We start from the raw sequence: 24,074 nt of genomic DNA on the forward strand, positions 1-24,074 counted from the left end.
TTACCACTAACAGTTTTAACTACTTGCAATATAGAGCTGGGAAGCTGCAACATTAAATTTTAGCTAAAACATAAAAAGGGAAGACAATCATTCTAGGAGATCAATTAGAAAAGAAACAATGCAAATTTTGGACCAATGTCAGACAGGGAGCCGGAGAGGAAATCTGAGACTCTCAGAAAAGAACACTGACAGCTGGGAACAAACAATCAAGCCATAACATCTAAGGAGAGCAAGGGAGATGTCATTAAATTCTCAAGGTATATTTACATAAGTATTGTATTCGGAGAATACAGATTATTTTTATTATAAGGTCAACCACAACACTACATATATACATATGTGTATATGCATATGTGATAGAAGCAAGACATACTACAATGTTTTTTTAAAGATTTGAAGAATATTCACTGTTCTTAGCATCTGGCTCTTTTGACTGTAACTGCTAATTGACCTAGAGTCTCACTTCAAAAGAGAATCTTTCTGTTTTCAGACTGCCTACTTTTGAAGACTCTGAAAGTACCTACTTCTAATTCATCAAATCATAATTTAAGATATCTTCAAGCTTACATTTTAATGAATCACTTTTAAGTAGTACATATTAACATTATTTTAAAGAACTCACTTGGCTTCTTGTAAGAATTTTATTTTCAGTTCCTGAGGAAGATCTTCTTTACACGTTTTAACAGCAACAGCAGTTTTATCCTTTAATATGCCCTTAAATACTTCACCAAAATTTCCCTGAAAATACAAACATACTTATTGTTTGGTATGTAAGACAGTCACATAAGTCTTTGCAAAATTCCAAGCAAGCATGTAATGACGAGTTTTGAGTTAGAGTACTCTGTTAGGCTTTATTCAATTTCAAGCAGAAATAAAGGCTTGGCATGCTGCTCTTTCCAATTCTCCAACTTTAAATATACTACCCAACATTCCAGCCATTCGCGAGACTGAGGCTCAAGGAGAACGGGAAAGGAAATGGGAAGAAAACTGAAATAGTGTAAAAGGAAACACTAACACTGTCAGAAGCACCTAAATTTCACTCCGCCTAGTCCCCTTTACCCTCAAGCTCTACACTTTGGTATCAGTAGATTAAAAAAGTCCTCATTAACGCTTACAGGTAAAGCCACGGTGCTGTGAGGTGACTGGTGGCACTGATGCGCATGGCCAGGGCTCAGTGGAGAGAAGTGTGAGAGGCAGAGGCCATCAACAGTGCCCTGTGGCTCCGCGGTCTCTGGAAGGTGCCAGGGAAGGGCGGGCTTGCCCAAACGCAAGCACCAGGGTGAGTTCATCTCTGCCAGATGTCTAAGCTCCAAGCCTTACTCTACGGCTTGAACATACTCTGATTTAAAATGCCTTATTGCTAATTTGAAGTTGCTTCTATGATAAGCACTGAAAAAAAAAAAAAAAGACAGGGATGATCTATAAGGCCGATGTGACAGCCATCTTCAGGCATTCTGTTTAAGTCTTTCTCTGTGTGCACGTGCACTCTGTACAGGGCTGTAACTGTAATCAGCAAGCATCATAAACAGCTTTAATGCTACCGCTGTTGAGCAAGAAGTAACTCAACGAGGGGTCTGAAAATCAATGAGTATGAGTTCTAAGATCAACATAATTCTTAACAGTCCACAGTATATAAATTTTAAGTATTCTTAATAATTGAAAACTACTAAAATACTGATTTAATAAACTCATTATTTATTAGCTAATTGCTCTTTGCTTAAAATAACATTGATTTTACTTAATATTAAGCATACTTTGGTATTTAAGTAATAAATAGTATTACTATTAAAACTAATATTTATCGAAATAACTCAACTCAAATATTTATTGAAAACAATGACTAATTACCCTTACATGAAAAGTAAACATCCAATAAATTCAACAGGGTACACATTCATCATTAGCTAGAAACAGAAAAGGTTGAGCTTTATATCCTTCCGTGTTATTCAAGGGTTTTTTCCTTCCCACAATCATCACATCATTTTTTATATCAGAAATAGTCCCAGTAAAGGTATTAGTATACATGATTACTGCTAGACCTTTATTTACCTGAATGATTCTGAAGCACTTAAAATTCATTAACATTTAACTCATTAGAAGACCCTTGCTGACTAAATTAGCAGGACCATTATTCTCTCTACAAGGGTTCAGATTCTCCCTCTAGAAACTGTTGTCTCCCTCCTCTCATCTCAGACAGCCTGCTCTCATTGCTCTCACCTCAGCTGATCTCACCATCAGTTCTTCAGCCCTTCAACCCACCCACCATAGCACTGCCAGGTTAACTGCTGCAAGAAACACCCCTGCCTTCTTCAACATCCAGCCTTCCGTGGACATTACTCTCTCAGCCTCTGTCTAGCTCCCTCTTGTAGCTTTTGACTGCTGCATGTATCCTAAATTCAGACAGGGATTTCAAAATACATGCTCTGCCTTCTGCACACTTCCCCTCTACTTCCAATCAAAGAACAAGCTAACTAATCTGGAAGTGCGTGTCTTCTGCCCCTCCTGTATGAAGAGCTTCCTGATCTTCCCCACATTATTTCTGTCCTTCCTGAACACTTGTCATCCCACTGGCCCCTTGGTTTATTTCTACTGGTCTCTGCCCTATATGGACCTATAGGTCCTGGGTCATAGGAAGCATTTGAAGACTTCAAACATTCATCTAACAATCTTCACTCAGAAGACTTAAACTCTATTAACAGTGATCAGGGAGGAATCTCAAACACAGAGAAAAAGCCTCTGTTTCACAGACCACCTCATCTTCATCCACAGAGGTCAGGAAAAAGGATGGGCCACTGCTCCCTACCACCTTGCAGGCACAGCTTCATCTCCACTGCTGGCTCCACGTCCATGAGGCTAAGCTTAATGGTGTCTCTTGTCTTGTTTACGTCGGTCCCCACAGAAGGTCCTGGTGGTCCATCCCCCCTCTCTGGTTCTGATCAGGCCATGCAGACTCCTGCTGTCTCCAACTATTTCTCTTCTATCCCCAGCCTCCACTGTGTCTTCGGGAACATCTCAGTTCAGTTCGGTTCAGTTGCTCAGTCATGTCCGCCTCTTTGTGACTCCATAAATCGCACAACGCAAGGCCTCCCTGTCCATCACCAACTCCCGGAGTTCACTCAGACTCACGTTCATCGAGTCAGTGATGTCATCCAGCCATCTCATCCTCGGCTGTCCCCTTTTCCTCCTGCCCCCAATCCCTCCCAGCATCAAAGTCTTTTCTAATGAGTCAACTCTTCGCATGAGGAGGCCAAAGTACTGGAGTTTCAGCTTGGCATCATTCCTTCCAAAGAAATCCCAGGGCTGATCTCCTTCAGAATGGACTGGTTGGATCTCCTTGCAGTCCAAGGGACTCTCAAGAGTCTTCTCCAACACCACAGTTCAAAAGCATCAATTCTTCGATGCTCAGCCTTCTTCACAGTCCAACTCTCACATCCATACATGACCACTGGAAAAACCTCTGGTCCATCACTAAAATTTTATCTTGATCTATTCTTTGGTCATGCTCTTCACCTTCTTGCTCTAATAGAAACCTCACCCTCACTTGAGAACACTCAAATGGTGGGTGAGTTTCTTTTGGCTTCTAAAATTGTGATTTCCTTTCAGTCCCCTATACACATACACCAGGCCTTCTCCCAGTCCCCTGGAGACAGAATAAAGGATTCCACTAGCTGTCTGTCACTGCTTTTAAAACGTTTTCTCTACTGCCTTCCTAAAAACCCTTAGCTTTGAAACTATCATTTGATTACATACCCAATACCCTGGCTAGCAGCTACTGCATTTGAAAATATTTTCCTTCATTTGTTGACTATTTGAGCTCCTAAATCACTGTACCAGGTGTTACTCCTGTCTTAATACTTGGAAATTTCAAGAGACAATTAAGGATCCTTCTAACACTTCAAACTGTTTTGTGACCATCTCTCCTCCAATGATCTGTGTTCCAACCTATTTTCCAGGTTCAGATCTTAAACTTTGCCATCACCAATAATGCCACTCCTCAATTTATCTCATCTTCTGGCTTGCTTTTATTTTTCTAGCTTACTTCCTCTAGTACCTAGACTGAAAATTCTTTGACCCTATCAGTTCAGTTCAGTTGCTCAGTCGTTTTTGACTTTTTGCAACCCCATGGACTGCAGCACGCCAGGCCTCCCTGTCCATCACCAACTCCCGGAGTTTACTCAAACTCATGCCATTGAGTGGGTGATGCCATTCAACCATCTCATCCTCTGTCGTCCCCTTCTCCTCCCGCCTTCAATCTTTCCTAGCATCAGGGTCTTTTCAGATGAGTCAGCTCTTCGAATCAGGTGGCCAAAGTACTGGAGTTTCAGCTTTAACATCAGTTCTTCCAGTGAATATTCAGGACTGATTTCCTTAAGGAGGGACTGGTTGGATCTCCTTGCAGTCCAAGGGACTCTCAAGAGTCTTCTCCAACACCACAGTTCAAAAGCATCAATTCTTCAGTGCTCAGCTTTCTTCAGAGTCCAACTCTCACATCCATACATGACCACTGGAAAAACCATAGCCTTGACTAGACAGACCTTTGTTGACAAAGTAATGTCTCTGCTTTTCAATACGCTGTCTAGGTTGGTCATAACTTTCCTTCCAAGAAGTGTCTTTTAATTTCATGGCTACAATCACCATCTGCAGTGATTTTGGAGCCCAGAAAAATAAAGTCAGCCACTGTTTCCACTGTTTCCCCATGTATTTGCCATGAAGTGATGGGACCAGATGCCATGATCTTTGTTTTCTGAATGTTGAGCTTTAAGCCAACTTTTTCTCTTTCCTCTTTCACTTTCATCAAGAGGCTCTTTAGTTCTTCACTTTCTGCCAGAAGGGTGGTGTCATTTGCGTATCTGAGGTTATTGATATTTCTCCCAGCAATCTTGATTCCAGCTTGTGCTTCCTCCAGCCCAGCGTTTCTCATGATAGGAACCTCCAAATCTTTAGATCCTATTGCTTTTAATTGTCCATAACCCCCTTAACAGCCTCGGTTTCTTCCTTATTCAGCTTAAATTCCATGGCTCATAATTACTGTCTACCATACAGTCCCAGTTTCTTTATTCCTCTTAATTTAAAGGACCCCCTTGTCAAATCCACAACCCAGACCAAATGTGGCATGGCCTACTCTGGGCTGATACAGTTCAGTGTGGATGGAGAAAGTCCTCACCGATGTTGACTAGTTTCACTTTAAGAACACACACCTCTATGGGGTCCTTAATACTGCTCAATAATTATTATACAATTCCCTAGAACATGAACACTCTCATTCTAATTAACTTTTCCTCACCCTTCGACTTCCTTCTTAAAGATCCTGTACCTCCCCTACAACCTCATTCTCAGCTAATAATCTTGCTTCCTGATTTACTGAGAAAAGTGAAGTAATTTCCAGCTCTCAGGTCCACATTGACCCTTCTACCAATCTTCCTTGCTGTTACAAGATGAACTGTGCTTCTATTAAAGTCAATCCTCCATTGTAAACTAAATTCCATTCCCTCTTGACTACTCAATGATATTATCTCAGCAATTCTCATCTCCTTTAAAAATCATGAATTTTTCATGACATCATTCCCAGCTTCAAACCAGCATGTTGCTTTTCTCAGGTTAACCAACAGCACACATATCATTTCTTTTGAAACCGCCACCGTCTCTGCTTCCTTTCAGAGCAAAGCTTCAGAGTTGCATCCTTGCCATCCCTGTTTCCTCTCCTCCCATTCTCCCTTACATATATTCCAGCTTGGTTTTCATATAGAATGTGCTAAAGAAAGTGCTCAGTCAAGTCACCAGGAATCTCTCCATTGCTAAATTCAGTGATTCTCAGTCATCGTCTCATCTGACCTCTCATCAGCAGACGCCACCACCGATCACTCCTTCACATACTTTTTTCTCTTGGCATCTAAGACATCCTGTCTCCGCGTTTTCTGCCTTTCTGGAGATTTCTCTCTCTCAGCCTCAATCTTCTTGCTTCTCTTCTCTGCAGCCTCTTGATTTTGAAGTGACCACAGCTCAAGCGCTCTCTCCTCTTACCTAGACTCACTCCATTGTTGAACTCATCGAAGGAAACCACCAAGTAAGTGAGAACTACTGAATCTGTAATTTGATCCACACCTCTTTTCTAAACTTCAGACTTAATACCCAGCTGTTTTCTCAGCATCTCCACTGGGAAGTCTAGCAGACAAACCTTAATATTTACATGCAAAACCGCTAATCTCAGTCCCCAAAACCTGCTATACCTAAGCCTATGCCCTCCATGTCTCACGCTCCACATACAGTCGGTCAAGATATGCAGTTGGGTCAACCGTAAAAACGAATGCAGAACTCCCCACATTCCCCTATCTCCACTGCCACTTCTGTGACCTGACCAGCAACCATCATCTTAGGTAAGGACAAGAGCTTCCAAACCTTCCCAGCCTATTCTCAACATGCGAGCTCAAATGAACTCCGTAGAGGGTATGATCATCTCACTCCTCCGGGCAAGGTCATCCCCCAGCTTACCCTTCCACACGTGTTCAAAGCCAGAGTAACGACATGACCAGCATGGCTCGATATGATCTGCGCACCTCAGCCACTTGTCTGCTCTGTTCCTTCTTGCCCACTCAGCTATGACACACTGCCTCTCCCACTCATCAAATGTAATTTGCACTGACACTCCCTCTGCCTAAAATCCTTTACCTCATTTGACCACGTGGCGAAATCCCTTCTTGCCAGGTTTTTATTGGAAAGTAACAATTTTGATAAGGCTTACCTGGACTCCCCTACTGAAAACTGCAACTCCAACCAGCAGCACCCTAAATCCCTCCTGTTTTCGCAGGATTAGCACCTTCACCATTATGACGTTTACCTATTTATTGCTTATTGCTTGTGCGTCTTTCCCTGCTAGATAGAATATGAGCTTTATAAGGGCAAGGACATTTGTCTACTCTGTTCATGGATGTATTCCGAGTTCCTTGGAGAGTGCCTGGCATACAGGTGGCATTCAATAAATATTTGAGGAATTAATATTTTTGATTACCAGCTATCAAGCACAGTATAAAGAAATATGGTGCTCAGCAAAAGTTACAGTTACCATATCAACTTTATGTTACTACTAAATCCCAAAGTATGTAAGTATAGGTTAATTCTCTTTTTTTCTCATGCATTTTCAAGCAGTATATGATAAATACTCAGAACAGGTAATGAAAATATTAAATGACAATTTTCAACTCAGAAATATTTGCTGAAACTAAGCTATGTGCTTAGTCGCTCAGTCATGTCTGACTCTTTGCACAAACTGCAGCCCACCAGGCTCCTCTGTCCATGGGGATTCTCCAGGCAAGAATACTGAAGTGGGTTGCCCTACCCTCCTTCAGGGGATCTTCCCACACCAGGAATTGAACCCAGGTCTCCAGCATTGCTGGCAGATTCTTTGCCATCTGAGTTACCAGGAAGCCTGAAATTAAGCCATACATGTCTCTAAAGTTGAAGTGTTTGTTTTATTAAAATGATTAAATTTGTTAAAACTGGTATATGCTACTGCCTTTTCATTGAAAATAATTATTTTTTCAAATAACCTTACCAAGTAAGGACCTAATGGATAAAATTCCTGATATATTTCATATATCACATATTAAACTAAACATAACAATAATTGAAATATCTCTCTTTAACTGAAAACATTTTTTTTTTCCTTAGTACTGAAAAATCTGCCCTTCTCAACACACTTTTTCAGTAACTGGTTTAATCTTATAACTTTATATTTAATTGTATTTTCATGGAAATTACTTCATTTTCTTTGTAATAATCTTTAGCTCAATCACTGATACTGAGTTACTTAAAGTAATGAAAAAGTATAATATTTCCTTAAGAATTATGGTTACAATAGAGAAAATAAACATAATAGCTACTATAGCTTGAAATTCTTTAGAATTTACTTACTAAATAAGTATTAGCAATCAATAGAAACTGTTTTCTAATAGCAATTTAATGCTTCTATTTGGAAAAATATTTTTAAAATAATACGAATTCTGCAAAGTAGATTGTTTCAACAGGGATTCACTTCCTTAACACATAGCAAGGCTAAAAAATAGGGGAAATCTGTCAATTCATCCAGTTTACATTTGAATCAAGAAAAGTAATGGATAATCATTTATTTCTTTACTTGAAATGCTGAGCCTTAAATTCTAGTACTGATCACTCAGAAGTATATGAGTAACAGTTTTCCCTATCTGGATTTTACACTATTTTTTCCACTGTATTATGAACCCCAACTCAATTCAAACTTCACTAATTAAGCCATCGATGAAGACGTTAATGCTTGTCTATTGGAACTCAAATAAATCAGCAATCAATGTCCAAATAACCCTTCTTATTATTAAATATGTGTCATTATTATTAGATATAATATATTTTCATACTGCCTATGAGTTGGAAGAAACTTCCAACCAGTCTGCAGGAAAGTGCCTTTTACCATATATAGCTACTTCCTGCGGCCACCAGCAGAGCTAGCCACAGAATGGGTGTATTGAGACAGGTGTCCTGTGCACATCCCTTTCAGATCGAAACAGCATGGTACTGTGACTCTACGCACGTCCCGAGACCCCTAAGAGCAGCGCTGCACTTTTCCTGAGCTGTCGTGTGTGACCAGAGACAAATGGAGTGAGACTATTCGGTGTACACATTTTTATCACCCCCCAGTTCCTCTCCAAATCTCAGCTCACTAGTTTTGGTTTTACTACAATGTAATAAAAATTACTGTGGCTTTTAATCCTTTCAGAGGAAAATTTACAGTATATTATTTTTTAAAAAGTCAAGGTAATCCTTAAACTTTTCAAAGACTTTCACACTTCTTTTTCCATGAACACCACAGTATTTGTAACAGATATGGCACTGTGCTCTTCTAGGCTCACATGTGAATGTACCTTGCTGTGTGCAGGAATATTAGAAAGACTGAAGAAACAAAGAACCACAGAGTTCACAATCACTATAAAGACTTCTGGTCATTCCATACCTTGCCCAGCAACTCTCCTAATGTGACATCTTCGTGATTGAGAATCCACTTCTTATCCTACGGCAAAGAGAAAGAACGGTTTTTTAGCTTAGGTGAGAAACGCAACTGCTCTAAGATGCACTTGAGGCCGTGGCCAATAGACCTAAGGGATATTTCATTCATACCATTCAATCAACAGCACACGAAGAAGCTGTAACCTCAAGAGGTTATAACACAGATTTAAGAAGTGTTACTACAGAACAGAACTTTAAGATCTACATTATAGCAAACTTTTATCAGAGTTTTCAGACTTCAAAATGATGGTATCCCTGTAACTAGAACATAGCATACACTTTCCTCCCACCATAAAGCTTAGGCTATGCTATTATTTGTCATTTCAGAATGTTGTGTCATCAGTACATGAGGAAATTTCATTTTGCAATGTTAAATTTCCAATCCTCACTTCATCATACAGAATTATTTTTCTACCCACACCACATTCCTAAGATCTACTTTTTCCACAGCTGGTCATGAGTTATGGCTGCCTATTAGAGTGAATATAGTCCCACATCTTTCCCAAGTAATTTCCTATATCATAATAAAGCAACAAACATCAATTACAGTATCATCAAAGCACACAAGACCAACGATGCAAACGCGTGAGAATGAAAGAACACGCCATCGTCTGACCTCAAGAACTAATCACTACTTAGGGGATACTTTATCATCTAAAAAGTCTCAGCTATGAGAGCACACAATGCTGTGATGGCAGAAAGACATATAAATTAAAAAAGGAAGAAATGAGGTAGGAGACAGACTGGAGAAAGGCGGGAAGGAAAAATGAGGTGAAGAAAGAAAAATTCTGGGGTGATATGTTTTATCCTTTATGTAAAAGAATTCACATTAAAGCATAGTATTCCCCCATTACATAGACTGAAATATAACTGTGATCTATCGGACCAATTGCGACACATAGTCAAACATCTTGAAGTAAAAACTCACCCCAACCATGGCTTTAAAGTGTCCTGGACAGCCATTTTTAAGTATTTTACCTTCTGAAACACTCTGTACCCAGCCACCACCCTCTGATAGGTCAACAAAAGGAGCAACAATGATTGCTTTGAAAGAACACTTTACATGTATGATCTGCAGGGGTTCCTAACAGGCCTCCTCAAGATGTGCCACGTTGGCATTTGGATTATTCTGAACTAAAGCCAATGGAGACCCTGCGGACTCAAAGGAAATTTTTACCTCCCTCTTAAGAATTGAAATATGGTGATTCGCCCACAGTAACAGTCATTACCAGAAATAACTTTTCATGACCTACCTGAATGACAGGGCAACCATCCAATTGCTAAACACCTGCTCTTCTTTTCTGAGAGGTACCCTCCTCGTCTCTGAAGCCTCCGGCTCCTATACACTCCTTAGCTCAGGATGGCATATATATCTTTTAGATTCCTAACTCTAAACTTCTCATGTCTATGTATATGTGCCAAATTAGATTTTATTTTTTTCTCCTGTTAATCTGTCTTGTGTCAATTTAAATGTTAGACTAGCCAGAGAATCTAGAAGGATAGAGGGAAGTTTTCTGCCTCATGACAAGTCTTTCAACCCAAGTATAAAACTAGAACTATAAGGTCCTAGAAGAAAACACAGGAGAATATCTTCATGACCAAGTGTGTAAGCAAAGATTTCTTAGGAGACAAAAAGCACACACAAAAAAACCCTGGAATTCATCAAATTAAAAACATGTGTTTCCCCAAAATCTCATTTAAAAAAAATGAAAAGTCCAACTACTATCTGGAAGAACATTTTTGAAACACATATACATGACAAATCATTTCTATGTAACACAGAGAACGCATACCTCAAACACAAGATGACAAACAACTGAATTTTAAAAAATTAGGTAGAATACTTAACAAAAGAGGAGGGACAAAGAGACAATAAGCACATCAAAAGGTGTTTAACATCATCAGTCAGTAACATACAAAAACAAACCACAGTAAGATGCCACTTCATATCATCAGAATGAAGCGCCTTCCATTTACAACAGGCAAGACACAGAAACAACCTACACGGCCATGGGCAGGTGAATGGACAGAGGTGATGTGGTGTGTGTACACACACACACTCACACATACACACTCACACACACTCAGACTCACACACACACTCACACACACTCAGACTCACAAACACACACTCAGATACACACACTGACACACACACACACTCAGATACACATACACTCAGACTCACACACACTCCCACACACATACATACTCACACACACACTCTCACACACACTCACACTCACACACACACATACCCACACCCAGACACACACACACACACAGACACACACACACTCACAGACACACAGACACACACATACACTCTCACATACACTCAGACTCACACACACTCCCACACACTCTCACACACACTCACACTCACTCACACACACACATACCCACACCCAGACACACACACACTCAGACACACACACAGACACACACACACTCACAGACACACAGACACACACATACACTCTCACATACACTCAGACTCACACACACTCCCACACTCACACACACACACTCAGACACACACTCAGACTCACACACACACTCAGACACACACACTCACATACACTCAGACACACACACTCAGACTCACACTCCCACACACTCACACACCCACACTCACACACTCAGACTCTCACACACTCAGACACACACACACTCAGACGCACACACACACACAGACACATACACACACACTCAGATACACACACACTCAGACTCACACACACTCCCACACACATACTCACACACTCTCTCACACACGCTCACATACCCACACCCACACACACACTCAGACACACACACACACAGACACACACACACTCACAGACACACAGACACACACATACACTCTCACATACACTCAGACTCACACACACTCAGACACACTCCCACACACTCTCACACACACACACTCACACTCAGACTCACACTCCCACACACTCACACACACACACTCAGACTCACACACACTCACACAGACACACTCAGACACACACAAAGACACACACACATACACTCACACACACACACTCAGACACATACAGACACACACTCAGACTCACACACACACACACAGACACACACAGACACATACACACACACTCAGACACACACACACTCAGACTCACACACTCCCACACACATACATACACACACATTCACACACACGCTCACACTCTCACACACACACACCCACACCCACAGACACACACACAGACACACTCACAGACACACACACTCACAGACACACACATACACTCTCATACACTCAGACTCACACTCAGACACTCCCACACACTCTCACACACACTCTCACACACACTCATACACTCAGAGTCACACACAGACTCACACACACACACTCACAGACACACACACATACAGACTCACACTCCCACACACTCACACACACACTCACACACACAGACACACTCACACAGAGACACACACACAGAGACACACACAAAGACACACACTCTCACATATACTCAGACTCACACACACACAGACACACACACACAGACACACAGACTCACACACACACACACAGACACACACACAGACACACAGACACACACTCTCACATACACTCAGACTAACACACACTCAGACTCACACTCCCACACACACTCCCACACACACTCACACACACAGACACACACAGACACACACACTCACACACTCACACACTCAATGGGTTATCACTCAGCCATAAAAAAGAATGAAATAAAGCCATTTCTGCAACCTAGATAAGCCTAGCAATTATCATACGAAGTGAAGTAACTCAAACAGAAAGACAAATATATGATATCACCTATATGTGGAGTCTTAAAAAATGATGTAAATGAACTCATTTACAAAACAGAAACAGACTCACAGATACAGAAAACAAACTCATGGTTACCAAAGAGGCAAAGAGGTAGGGAGGGGTAAATTAATTAGGAGCATGGAATCAGCAAATATAAATTATTATACATAAAATAGATAAATAAAAAGTCTTATTGAATATACACAGAATCAATTTGCTGTACACCAGAAACCAACACAACATTGTAAATTAACTATACATCTATCAGAAAAAAGAAATGCCTTGAAGAGCCTCTGTCTGGGAAAGGGTCCCTAAATCTTTAATTTAAATAATGGCTATGGTGGCTCAGATGGTAAACAGGAGAAAATGGCAGCCCACTCCAGTAATCCTGCCTGGAAAACCCCATGGACAGAAGAGCCTGGCAGGTACAGTCCATGGGGTCACAAAGAGTCGGACACGACTGAGTGACTTCACTTTCACTTTCACGGTGTTACCTGGGGTTAAAGATGAGGGATGCTACAGTCATCTTTAGGGCTGTAACAGCAGAAAGGGGATCTGGAACACTTATTATCGCCAGAATGGCTGTTATCTAGGGGTCACTCCTGGTTTGAAGTCATGAAAATAACTTTTCTACTGATGGGCAGAAAAGCACGTTAGCTGGGAAGAAGACTAACTGGATACCCAAAGCACTGCAATTGAGGAGAGAGTCCGTAAAGAGTAAGATTGCTCTTAATCTGTTTTAGCTAAAAACGAAGATCAGAAGGAAGGAGCCTAGAGCCTCAGAATTTAGATTTGTGAGTCTGTCTGTAAGAGGGAGAGACAAAATACCCAAAGGGAATCCAGTGACAATTTGATAGCTGCAATTTAGCAGAAATATGGACAGAGGGGCAAACTCCAATCTGTCAACCTGGAAAAAGGCAGCAGCACTTGACACATCCCTGAAGAGGGCAACGATCCAACTCCTCCCTTACAAAGTAAATGAAATACTCCTGCTGGGGCTGCTGAACAGTCGAGAAAGGCAAGCAACTTGGGATACACGATGACACCAGAGCATCACTGAACACGCCGCCTCTGACCCAGGTGGTGATGAATATGGTAACAAAGGAGGTTTTCTATAACTTTATCGCTGGGGAAAACAGAAAGTCAATAGGCAGAAACTCCTCAGAAGATAATTCCAAGGTAAGGCAGGGAACAGAGACCCTGAGTCACATGGAGTTTGGAGAATGGAGAGCTGCTGAAGGAGACTGGATCCTTGACTTGCCCACCATCTTTCCTGACCTCTCTTCTCCCCTTAGCACACAGGAAAGAAAAGCCACACTCAGAAGGACGGCCAGAAACAGCTGCAGCTCACTCCTCAGCAACTGTCCCAGACCTGGTATGTTCTACAGAGATTACAGGGCTTCCCTGGTGGCTGAAAGGCAAAGAATCTGCCTGCAATGCGGGGATGTGGGTCCGATCCTGGGCTGGGACCATCTCCTGGAGAGAGGCATGGCACCCACTCCAGTCTTCTTTCTGGAAAAAGCTCATGGACAGAGGAGCCTAGTGGGCTACAGTCTATGGGATCATAAGGAGCCAGATGCGACTGAGCGCACATGGGGATTATACCCCATATTCTTATCTTTGTCTCTGCCCTGCTTTCTACAGAGGGGCAAGTAGATTTGTGCAACCATCTTGAATGCGGAGAAGAATCAAGAGGAATGGACGCACTGCCTGTAAGAAACACGAGTAGCAGTGTCTCCCCTGGTTTTGCAGATTTACTAGTACTGCATGAAAACGAAAGCTGCACCGAAGTGTAAGTCAATAGAAATAAAAGACATAAAACTATGAATCAAAACTGTAATGAATAGAGTTGACAGTTTTGTTTCATCTGCTTGCTAGTGACTTATCACCATTATATCTACAGACCTACATTCAAAACTAATGATTAAATTTCCCTGATACAAAAGCTATAAAATACTTGATTTAGACTGTTCAAATATTCTTGACATTAGGGTTTTATGCTTTAATTCATAAGTACTAACATTTCATTACTATGATGAAAGAAACTTATACTTTCTCCATTTATCAGTTACCTATGAAAATGGAAAAAAAAATTTTTTTTGAAACGTCAAATTATTTGGTCTAAATTGGACAACTCATTTTGAAAAGGGAGAATGGAAGGAAACTCTAAGACCTGAATACATTTTCTAAACTATGAATTTCTGGGGAATTCCCTGGTGATCTAGTGGGTAGGACTCAGTGATTTCACTGTCAAGGTCCCAGCTTTTATCCCCTGTCAGAAACTAAGATCCCATAAGCCTTGTGGCACACCCCTGCCCCCCCAAAAGAATTTCTGGTTTTGTCAACTGATCAGAATATTCTTTAAAACTGCCTAAGAGCAGATTTAAAGCCAGCCCACACTACAGGCAAGGGGGCTTCCCAGGTGGCACTAGAGGTGAACAACCCACCTACCAACAAGAGACACAGGATCCCTGGGCCAGGAAGATCCCCTGGAGGAGAAAATGGCTACTCACTCCAGTGTTTCTGCCTGGAGAGCCCCATGGACAGAACAGCCTGGCGGGCTGCAGTCCACGGGGACGCAGAGAGTCACACACGACTGAGCAACCGGGCACACAGTCACACACAGAACAAGCAACGGCAGGGAGTATCGCCACGTGTCTGAAAACCAGACTTTCATAAGGAAAGCTAGGGATGCATTTTTAGCATGTTCCCAGACACGCTTGCTTGCTGAATCTCAGAAGAACCTCCATTGGATTGACTGTATCATCTCCACTTCACATTGAAAACCGAAGCCTTGAGAAGATAAGAGTCTGACTGTGATCACACAGGTACTAAGTTTGAGAGTTAAGAGCTTCAGTCTTCTGTCTTTTGGCCTACTGTTCCAACATATTCTGTTTTGATTTCACTGGTCTCTTCAGTGTGGTAAAGAATATTACATTAAAATAAAGCTCAGTAGTGTAATACTTTCCTGACTCTAAACAATACATATATCATATCATGTAATTAAAAAGAAGAGCCAAATTAAGAACATACTATCTATAACATAAGTGCCATTAATTTTTAAAATCTTAAATATTTATCTACAGTATATGATAAATGAATGTTATGTTATCAAAGAGCCAATTCATGCCACATTGTGGAACTCCCCTAGAGGCAAAAATTTTCAGAAAAGTCTCACTGAGACCTTTAACTGTTATATTTAATATAATCAATTCCAAAAAGTTTTTTCATTTGAATTACAGAACAGGAAGGTCAATGAAGCAGTTCTGACAACTGAATCGCTGAGGCAACTCAGCTAAGAGCTACAAGAATCCTCTCTAGAGCACACCTTGCGTAGAACTTACACACCTCCTCTGTGGCAATGAGATTGATTCCAGCTTGCTCACCTCCCAGAATTTCAACCTAATTTCTAGCTGAACTATAAGCTGTTGTCCAAGTGCCCAATTAGAAGTCTACACTGAGAGTGTAGCTCATCATTTATTTTCATGAGTAAACTTCGGTACAGTTTTAAAAGATGATTGTCGTAGCAACATTTCTCAGTCAAAGTTTTAGGATGTGTCAAGATTATTTGTATTCTGTTCCCTTAAATCTTGTGGTCCCCAAAATTGTGTCAGCAAATAATGCCAAGTTTCAATTTACGACTATTTCTTAATGATAAAAAAAAATAAACCATGGGTAAACTTCATGAACGCAGCTTATCATAATAAAGAGCTCTAGGACTATTAATAATAAGCATGCATTGCCTAATTATTACTCTAATGATATATCAGTGCTTTAGTGGCACATTAAAAAAAATCAGTAAATCACTGCATTACAAGTAGATACAAGACTAGAATGCAAGAAATGAACGTGTAGAATAATTTTTTCTATCAGTTGCTTATCTTTTAATTATTAGAGTTATTTTCATTTTTGTAGTGTCAAATATTTATATCGAAATTCCTCTCTGACACAGGAGAGCAAACATGCTCCTAAACCATACCGGTAAATGAGTCTAGCATTGGATTTTTTATTGGAATATAGTTGATTTACAATACTGTGTTAGCTGCAGGTATACAGCACAGTGCAGATTATACAGAAAAACACTGGGTATAATCCCTTGTTCTATACAGTAAATCCTTGCTGCTCATCTGTTTTATGTATGGTAGTTTGTATCTGCTAATCCACCCCCCTAACCTGGCTCCACACTTTGGTGATGTAAACTCTGTCTGTCTGGGAGTCAGTTTCTGTTTTGTGTTTACGTTCATTTGCGTACTTTTTCTAGGTTTCACATATAAGTGATACCATGTGGTATTCATCTTTCTCTGAGTTGTTTCACTAAGCATAATATTCTGTGTTCACCAACACTGCAGCAAAAGATAACTCCGTCTTTTTATGACTAATATCCTGTTGTGCACATAAACCACTTCTTATGCCAGTCATCTGTTGATGGGCACCTGGACTGTTTCCACGTCCTGGCTCCTGTAAACAGTGCTGTTATGAACACTGAGGTGCATGTACGTTTTTTGAACTAGAGTTTTTGTTTTTTCAGGATATATGCTCAGGAGTAGAACTTCTGGGTCACATGGTAACACTTGAGTTTTTTAAGGTCCTTCATACTGTTGTCCATAATGGCAGCACCAATTTACATTCCAACCGTTGATGAACAAGAGTTCCCTGTTTTCCACATCACCTCCAACATTTCTTGTCTGTAGACTTTTTGACAACAGCCATTCTAACTGGGGTGAGATGCCACCTCATTGCTGTTTTGACTTGCATTTTGCTAATAACTAGAGAAGTCAAGTTGGAGAAGGCAATGGCACCCCACTCCAGTACTCTTGCCTGAAAATCCCATGGACGGAGGAGCCTGGTAGGCTGTAGTCCATGGGGTCGCAAAGAGTCGGACATGACTGAGCGACTTCACTTTCACTTTTCACTTTCCTGCACTGGAGAAGGAAATGGCAAACCACTCCAATGTTCTTGCCTGGAGAATCCCAGGGACGAGGGAGCCTGGTGGGCTGCCGTCTATGGGGTCGCACAGAGTTGGACACAACTGAAGTGACTTAGCAGCAGCAGCAGCAGCAGAGAAGTCAAGTATGTTTTCATGTGCCCGTGTCTTCACTGGAAAAAAGTCTATTTAGCTTTTCTGCCCATTTGCTAATTGGCCTGCTTGCATTTTTGATAGTGAGTTTATCAGTGGTCTATATTTTAGATATTAACCCTCTGTGGGTGGAATCATTTACAAATAATGTCTCCCATTCCATAGGCTATCTTTTGGATTTGTTAATGATTTCTTTTGTTGAGCAAAAGCTTTTAAGTTTTATTAGGGTCCATTTATCTGGTTTTGCTTTTATTTCTTTCGCCTTGACAGAATGAACTAAATATTCCTACAATTTGTGTCAAAGAGTATTTGGTCCATGTTCTCTTCTAGTTCTGTGGTGTCATGTCTTACCTTCAGGTCTTTACTTTTTTTGTGACCATTTTGAGTGAATGGTCTGATTTCATTGTTTTATACATAACTGTCCAGCTTTCCCAGCACTACATACTGGGATTTTAATATTTCACGAGCTCCCCAGTTTTCATACCCTTGAACAGAAGGCAACCAAGAGAAACAGTCCTGCAGCGCATGTCAAGGCTCGTGTGAGTGAGGTTCGCATGAGACAGCACTGAGCTGGCAGCACCGTGTCACCCGTGTGCCCTGGTCTTCCCAGAGGCTCACCACCCTAAAGGACGCCTCTCCTCCAGAACTTCCTGCCCTCCTATCCGCGCCAAATCCCATCTTTAACAGAGTACAGAGCTGCTACTCCTTCTGTCCTTACATCTCCCCCACGTATATACTTGTTTGCAAAGTCTAAACTACTCACTGAATGTAAAAACATGTTTGTTTACATTTCAAAAGGTAACACCAGTCATACCTACTTTATTAAAGACAAAAAAGAAACGGGCAATTCTAAGTTAACAGCTAAGCTAAACAACTGGATGATGGAGGTAAGCTAGACAAATATTCAATACAGTTAACAGGTTATTAACGTTGGGGTTTTACCTTAATATTTAGTTATCACGTTAATGTAATACTCAGTATCTTTTTAGTCGCCTCGTTTTGGACCTTTCTGTAATACAGTACACACCTGTGCTTCCACGGTCCCCACTAGGAGACTCACGACACGAGGAGACCTTTCACTAGGAGATTTATGACACAGTGCGCATCTGGAACTCACCCTAAGAGAGGAGGTGTCTCATCACGTGGGAGAAGAGAATATTCCAGTGGGCTCTGGCAGTAATACCCGTAGTCTTCATATTCTTTAAGATTAGTACAATCAGCATATAATGACTTTTCCCCTAAAAGCCACTGGAATGCACCTAATACTTCTGAATTTCTAAACAGATAATTTAACTCTAAGGCTTCCCTGGTGGCTAAGACAGTAAAGCGTCTGCCTGCAGTGCGGGAGATCTGGGTTCGATTCCTGGGTTGGGAAGATCCCCTGGAGAAGGAAATGGCAACCCACTCCAGTACTGTTGCCTGGAAAATTCCATGGATGGAGGGGCCTGGTGGGCTACAGTCCATCGGGTCGCAAAGAGTTGGACACGACTGAGTGACCTCACTTTTTACTTCAAGTCTTATCAAAGAGACATAAGAATTACAGTGACAAACACTGCTAGAAAACACTACCGACACCTAAAAAAATCTTCCAAGAATAATTTTCAACACGGAATTGTTTAAATACTTAGGACACTTAGAGTTGCCTAAAAATAAACTGAAATTTGAAAAATTAAATATTCTAATGTCATATTCTTAGGAATGATGTATCTTGAGGCCAAATTTCTTATCTGTGAATGGGATCAATCCTTATAAATCACATACTTCTAGGGAAAACGGTAATTCTGTAAGAAAATGTGAATAATTCATATGTAAAATCAGTTGTAAGAAATGAATTTAACGAACCAGGCCTACTGTCAGTGTTTTACACAATATTTCAAAGCAAATATAAGAAGAAACTTTAAGTAAAGCAGCAGAGATTAAAAGGTCCATTAGGAGTTAACCCAATTCTAGTACCATATTCTAAAAGCACAATACCATGACCATTCTATTTGGTAACTCAAACCTTAGTTCTTATTTCTCAGAAAACCTTTGGCTTTCAGAAATAAATTAGTAAATACAGACAAAAGTAGAAGCAGATGCTGAAACATAAAATAGCGATATTGATTAAAACACTTCACAGAGTGAATTAAAGATAAATTTTTTCTCTGAAACAAGGTTGAAATTCATAGCTAAGCCATCCGGCAATTTCTAAATTTATTCCTTATATTAGAGTGAATCTTTATATGTCAATCTTTCTCACAATGCAACATTTCACAATAAATACCAGAGAAAGCACTTAAATCACAGAAATTTGTATAAAAGAAACGTGGAAGTTTATTCAATAGATTCATTATAGACTATAACTTCTAACTTCATCCATTCTAGTTCCAGAATTGCAAAAAAAATAGTCTTGAGATTCATTTTTTTTGCTTTCCTTTCCTTTCCTGAAAGGAATACAAACAAATGAGGCACAGAAGAGTGAAAAGTAGAGCACACCCGCCACTGCCATGGGAAAACAACTACACAAGGCAGTCAGACTCTTTTGGAAGAAAGCAGGACTTCTAGACTGGGCAGTCAAAAGGTCTGGTCTATCTCATATAATACACAAGAATGGAGTCTACACTGTCAAAGACACTAGCAGGAAAGATTTTTCCAGGACTCACTTTGAGACACAATATAATACACAAGAAGATACAGAACAGTCTGGAATACACCAGGCTATGGCAGGTTACTAAAACAGAGCCAAAACAGTGAAACCGCATGTTGGGGAAACAATGGAAGCTGAGATACAACTCAGCCCGGCTCTGAATCCATCCTAATTTTATATTTATGCACACACACACAACCAAACACTGAGGTGCACTAGAAATTCAAAGATGTGTAAATTCAAAGGTAAGTTGAACTCAGTTCCTGTTCTCAAAGGCTTTAATATAAGCATATGGAGAATAAAGACTCAGAAGTATGAACAGTCTAGAGCTAGAACAGAGATACATGTGGTCTATATAAACATGCATAAAAAGCCTTCACAGAAGAGGTAGAAAGGTTTCTCAGAGTAACTTTTCCTTAAGCTTCTACAAGCCACTAAACTATGAAAACCATAAAGTTCCTGCTTTCGGTGTTCAGAAGTTGCTTACAGTGCTTGCTACTCCCTACGATCCTTAAAAAGATAAAGGTTAAATGGAAGCTATTTTGGGTGGAAAAAAAAAAAGAAAAAGCACAAGAGGTATGCGTACCTCTGCAGGAGTGAAACACAGGGGTTGGTCAGGGATCCCGAAGTTTCTTTATCTGTAGCTGATGACTGTCATCATTCCACTGATACTAACTTTCCTCTCCTAGAAACTAGATGGTCTGTTTTTCTAATTCCATTCCCCCCAAAATTTCTCCTAGTAGACCAGGCAGTAGTCTCTGATATAAGTCATAAAAGTCATCACTTCTATGGAACTCAATGTTACAACTACACTGGAGGGGAAAAGATGAAACGCTAGGGAGATACATAGTTCTGGAATTTCGAGACAGACTCAGAACATAAGGGTATATTCTATTAGACCCTTATGACAAGGTGGTTACAACCCAAACATTAAATACATGACCAATAAATTTAAGAATCCAAATGTCATTGCAAGCACTGCTTCTCTAGGAAAGTTCATCTCCAAAGAGTAAAGTTTTAGAGTATACTCTGTTCAAAATGTTAAAGTGTCACATGAGTAACAGATGTTAAAAGTCAGAAAAAGTAATTCATATTGTATTTGAGAACTTAGGGAAAAAAAATTTATGAAAGAAGTAAAAAGAGAAGTCTTGAACAGGGCTATAATTCCGATGCACTAAAAGGAGAAAATAGCTTCAGCAAATACACAGGGAAAGGACAGGTTGTCCAAAAGAGTGAATGCGCCAATCGTGTGCTGCTTAGTCACTCAGTCGTGTCCAGCCCTTTTAAGGCCCCCTGGACTATAGCCCACCAGGCTCCTCCGTCCATGGAATCTTCCAGGAAAGAGCACTGGAATGGGTGGCCATTTCCTTCTCCAGGGAATCTTCCTTACCCGTGTCTCCTGCATTGGCAGGCTGATTCTTTACCACTGAGCCACCAAGAAAGCCCTCAAACCAATACTGTAGACCCCTAAGTTTTTAAAGGCAGTAGTGTTGAGTATAATGGATGGGGAAACAGTGGAAACGGTGAGAGACTTTATTTCTTTGGGCTCCAAAATCACTGCAGATGGTGACTGCAGCCATGAAATTAAAAATGCTTACTCCTTGGAAGGAAAATTATGACCAGTCTAGACAGCATATTACAAAGCAGAGACATTACTTTGCCAACAAAGGTCCATCTAGTCAACGTTATGGTTTTTCCAGTGGTCATGCATGGATGTGAGAGTTGGACCATAAAGAAAGCTGAGCACCAAAGAATTGATGCTTTTGTACTGTGGTGTTGGAGAAGATTCTTGAGAGTCCCTTGGACTGCAAGGAGATCCAACCAGTCCATTCTAAAGGAGATCGGTCCTGGGTGTTCATTGGAAGGACTGATGTTGAAGCTGAAACTCTACTACTTTGGCCACTTGATGTAAAGAGCTGACTCATTGGAAAAGACCCTGATGCTGGGAAAGATTGAAGGCAGGAGGAGAAGGGCACGACAGAGGATGAGATGGTTGGATGGCATCATCAACTCAATGGACATGGGTTTGGATGGACTCCGGGAGTTGGTGATGGACAGGGAGGCCTGGTGTGCTGTAGTTCATGGGGTCGCAAAGAGCTGGACACGACTAAGCGACTGAACTGAACGGGTAGAAAAACGAGAGATATACTTTCTGACCATAACATGGAGAGCTTGAAGTACTAAGCAATCTAGTATTCACTGGATCTTATACCCAACTGTCTCTAAACTTTCATCACACATTTTTTTTAATGTGATGCAGTCCCTGGGCAAACAGTGTAAATACAGTTGTTCCTGCTGCTTTTCATTAAGCACAACTGTAAACCAGGAAATGACGAAGAGACGATGTGAGACCTCTGAATGGAGGTAAGAGGAAGGTGAGCTGTGTGGGACCCCAGGGATGGGGACAAGGTCGCAGCAGGATGTCCCCCAAATGACAAAGGAGGCTTAACTCTCAAGAGTGGCAACAGAAGACAGCCCAGGGGGGCCCATTCCCATCCAGGATCACACGTCTGTCCTGCCAGCATCAGGTAAACCCAGCACCACCTGCAAGGGGCTGTGGGGAGCTTTGCAGACACAAGCAGTCAGGGCCAACCCGCTCTTTCCCACCAGGGCTGAGACTCCCTGCCCTGCCAAGAAGTATGGGGGCGGCTCTGAAAGCAAGGGCAGGAGGGCCCCCAGAACAACAGCGGCCAAGACTGGGAAGCCCTTGGTCTCAGAGACGATATTCTCTCCCAGACCAAGAATTACCAAAGGAGTTAGGCTGCTGGTGAGGGAAATGCTGCCAGAGAGAAGCAGACTCGCCTGGGAAGCCTCTGTCCCCGCAGAGCTAAGACTCCCATCTCCTTCCCAGACAGGGGCAGCTGGCGCTGGAAGGGAACTGACAGAGCCCGACCACAGGCAGCCAGCCTGCGAAGGGCTCTCTGTTCTTACGGGCAGCGGAGTTCAGCCAAATAAGCACCAGGTGGCCGACACGCCCGACACTGTGGCCCACCACAGGGAGAGGAGCAGGTGGAAACCAGGTAAACCTGCAAAGCAGAGTCACACCACAACGGCTCTAAGAAGTGAACAGTCGCTTAACCCACAGCCTGCAAAAGCAAGCCAGGTCTTACACACCAAACCTAAACCAGGTGACCGCCTGCAAAAACAGAAGATTTAAATAGGACCCAGAGTCTCCCAACAAAATAAAGTGTTCAGAGTACAACACAGAATCATCCATCAAACCCACAGCCAAGGAAATCACAACCTGAATGAGAAAAGACAGTCAACTGACACCAAAACTGGGACAGATCAGACGTCGGGATCATCTCACAAGAATTTCAAAGCAGCTACAAGAATGCTTCAACAATCAAACTCTCTCGAAATAGAAACAGATTAACTCAGCAATGGGAACAGGAGTTATAAACCAGAAAAGTGAAAATCATAATACTAAAAAAATTCAGTAACAAAAATAAATTGACAGAATGAGCAATTCAGTAAAATGAAGATGACAGAAGATAGAATCACTGGACTTG

The 24,074-nt window shown here is 41.2% G+C and overlaps 1 protein-coding gene across 4 annotated transcripts in view; it reads right to left on the reverse strand.

The window, feature by feature from the left end:
* Nucleotides 1–24,074, reverse strand: part of FER (FER tyrosine kinase) — a 465,560-nt gene that overhangs the window by 140,850 nt on the left and 300,636 nt on the right. For all 4 annotated transcript variants that reach the window (XM_018049986.1, XM_018049985.1, XM_013965817.2 and 1 more), the window contains 2 exons: nucleotides 8,981–9,037; nucleotides 623–738 (listed from right to left, as the gene is read on the reverse strand). In XM_018049986.1, the coding sequence (XP_017905475.1) occupies nucleotides 623–738; nucleotides 8,981–9,037 (173 nt within the window). The remainder of the gene's footprint in view (nucleotides 1–622; nucleotides 739–8,980; nucleotides 9,038–24,074) is intronic.

The sequence above is a fragment of the Capra hircus genome, chromosome 7, assembly GCF_001704415.2.
Source record: "Capra hircus breed San Clemente chromosome 7, ASM170441v1, whole genome shotgun sequence".
Taxonomy (NCBI): domain Eukaryota; kingdom Metazoa; phylum Chordata; class Mammalia; order Artiodactyla; family Bovidae; genus Capra; species Capra hircus.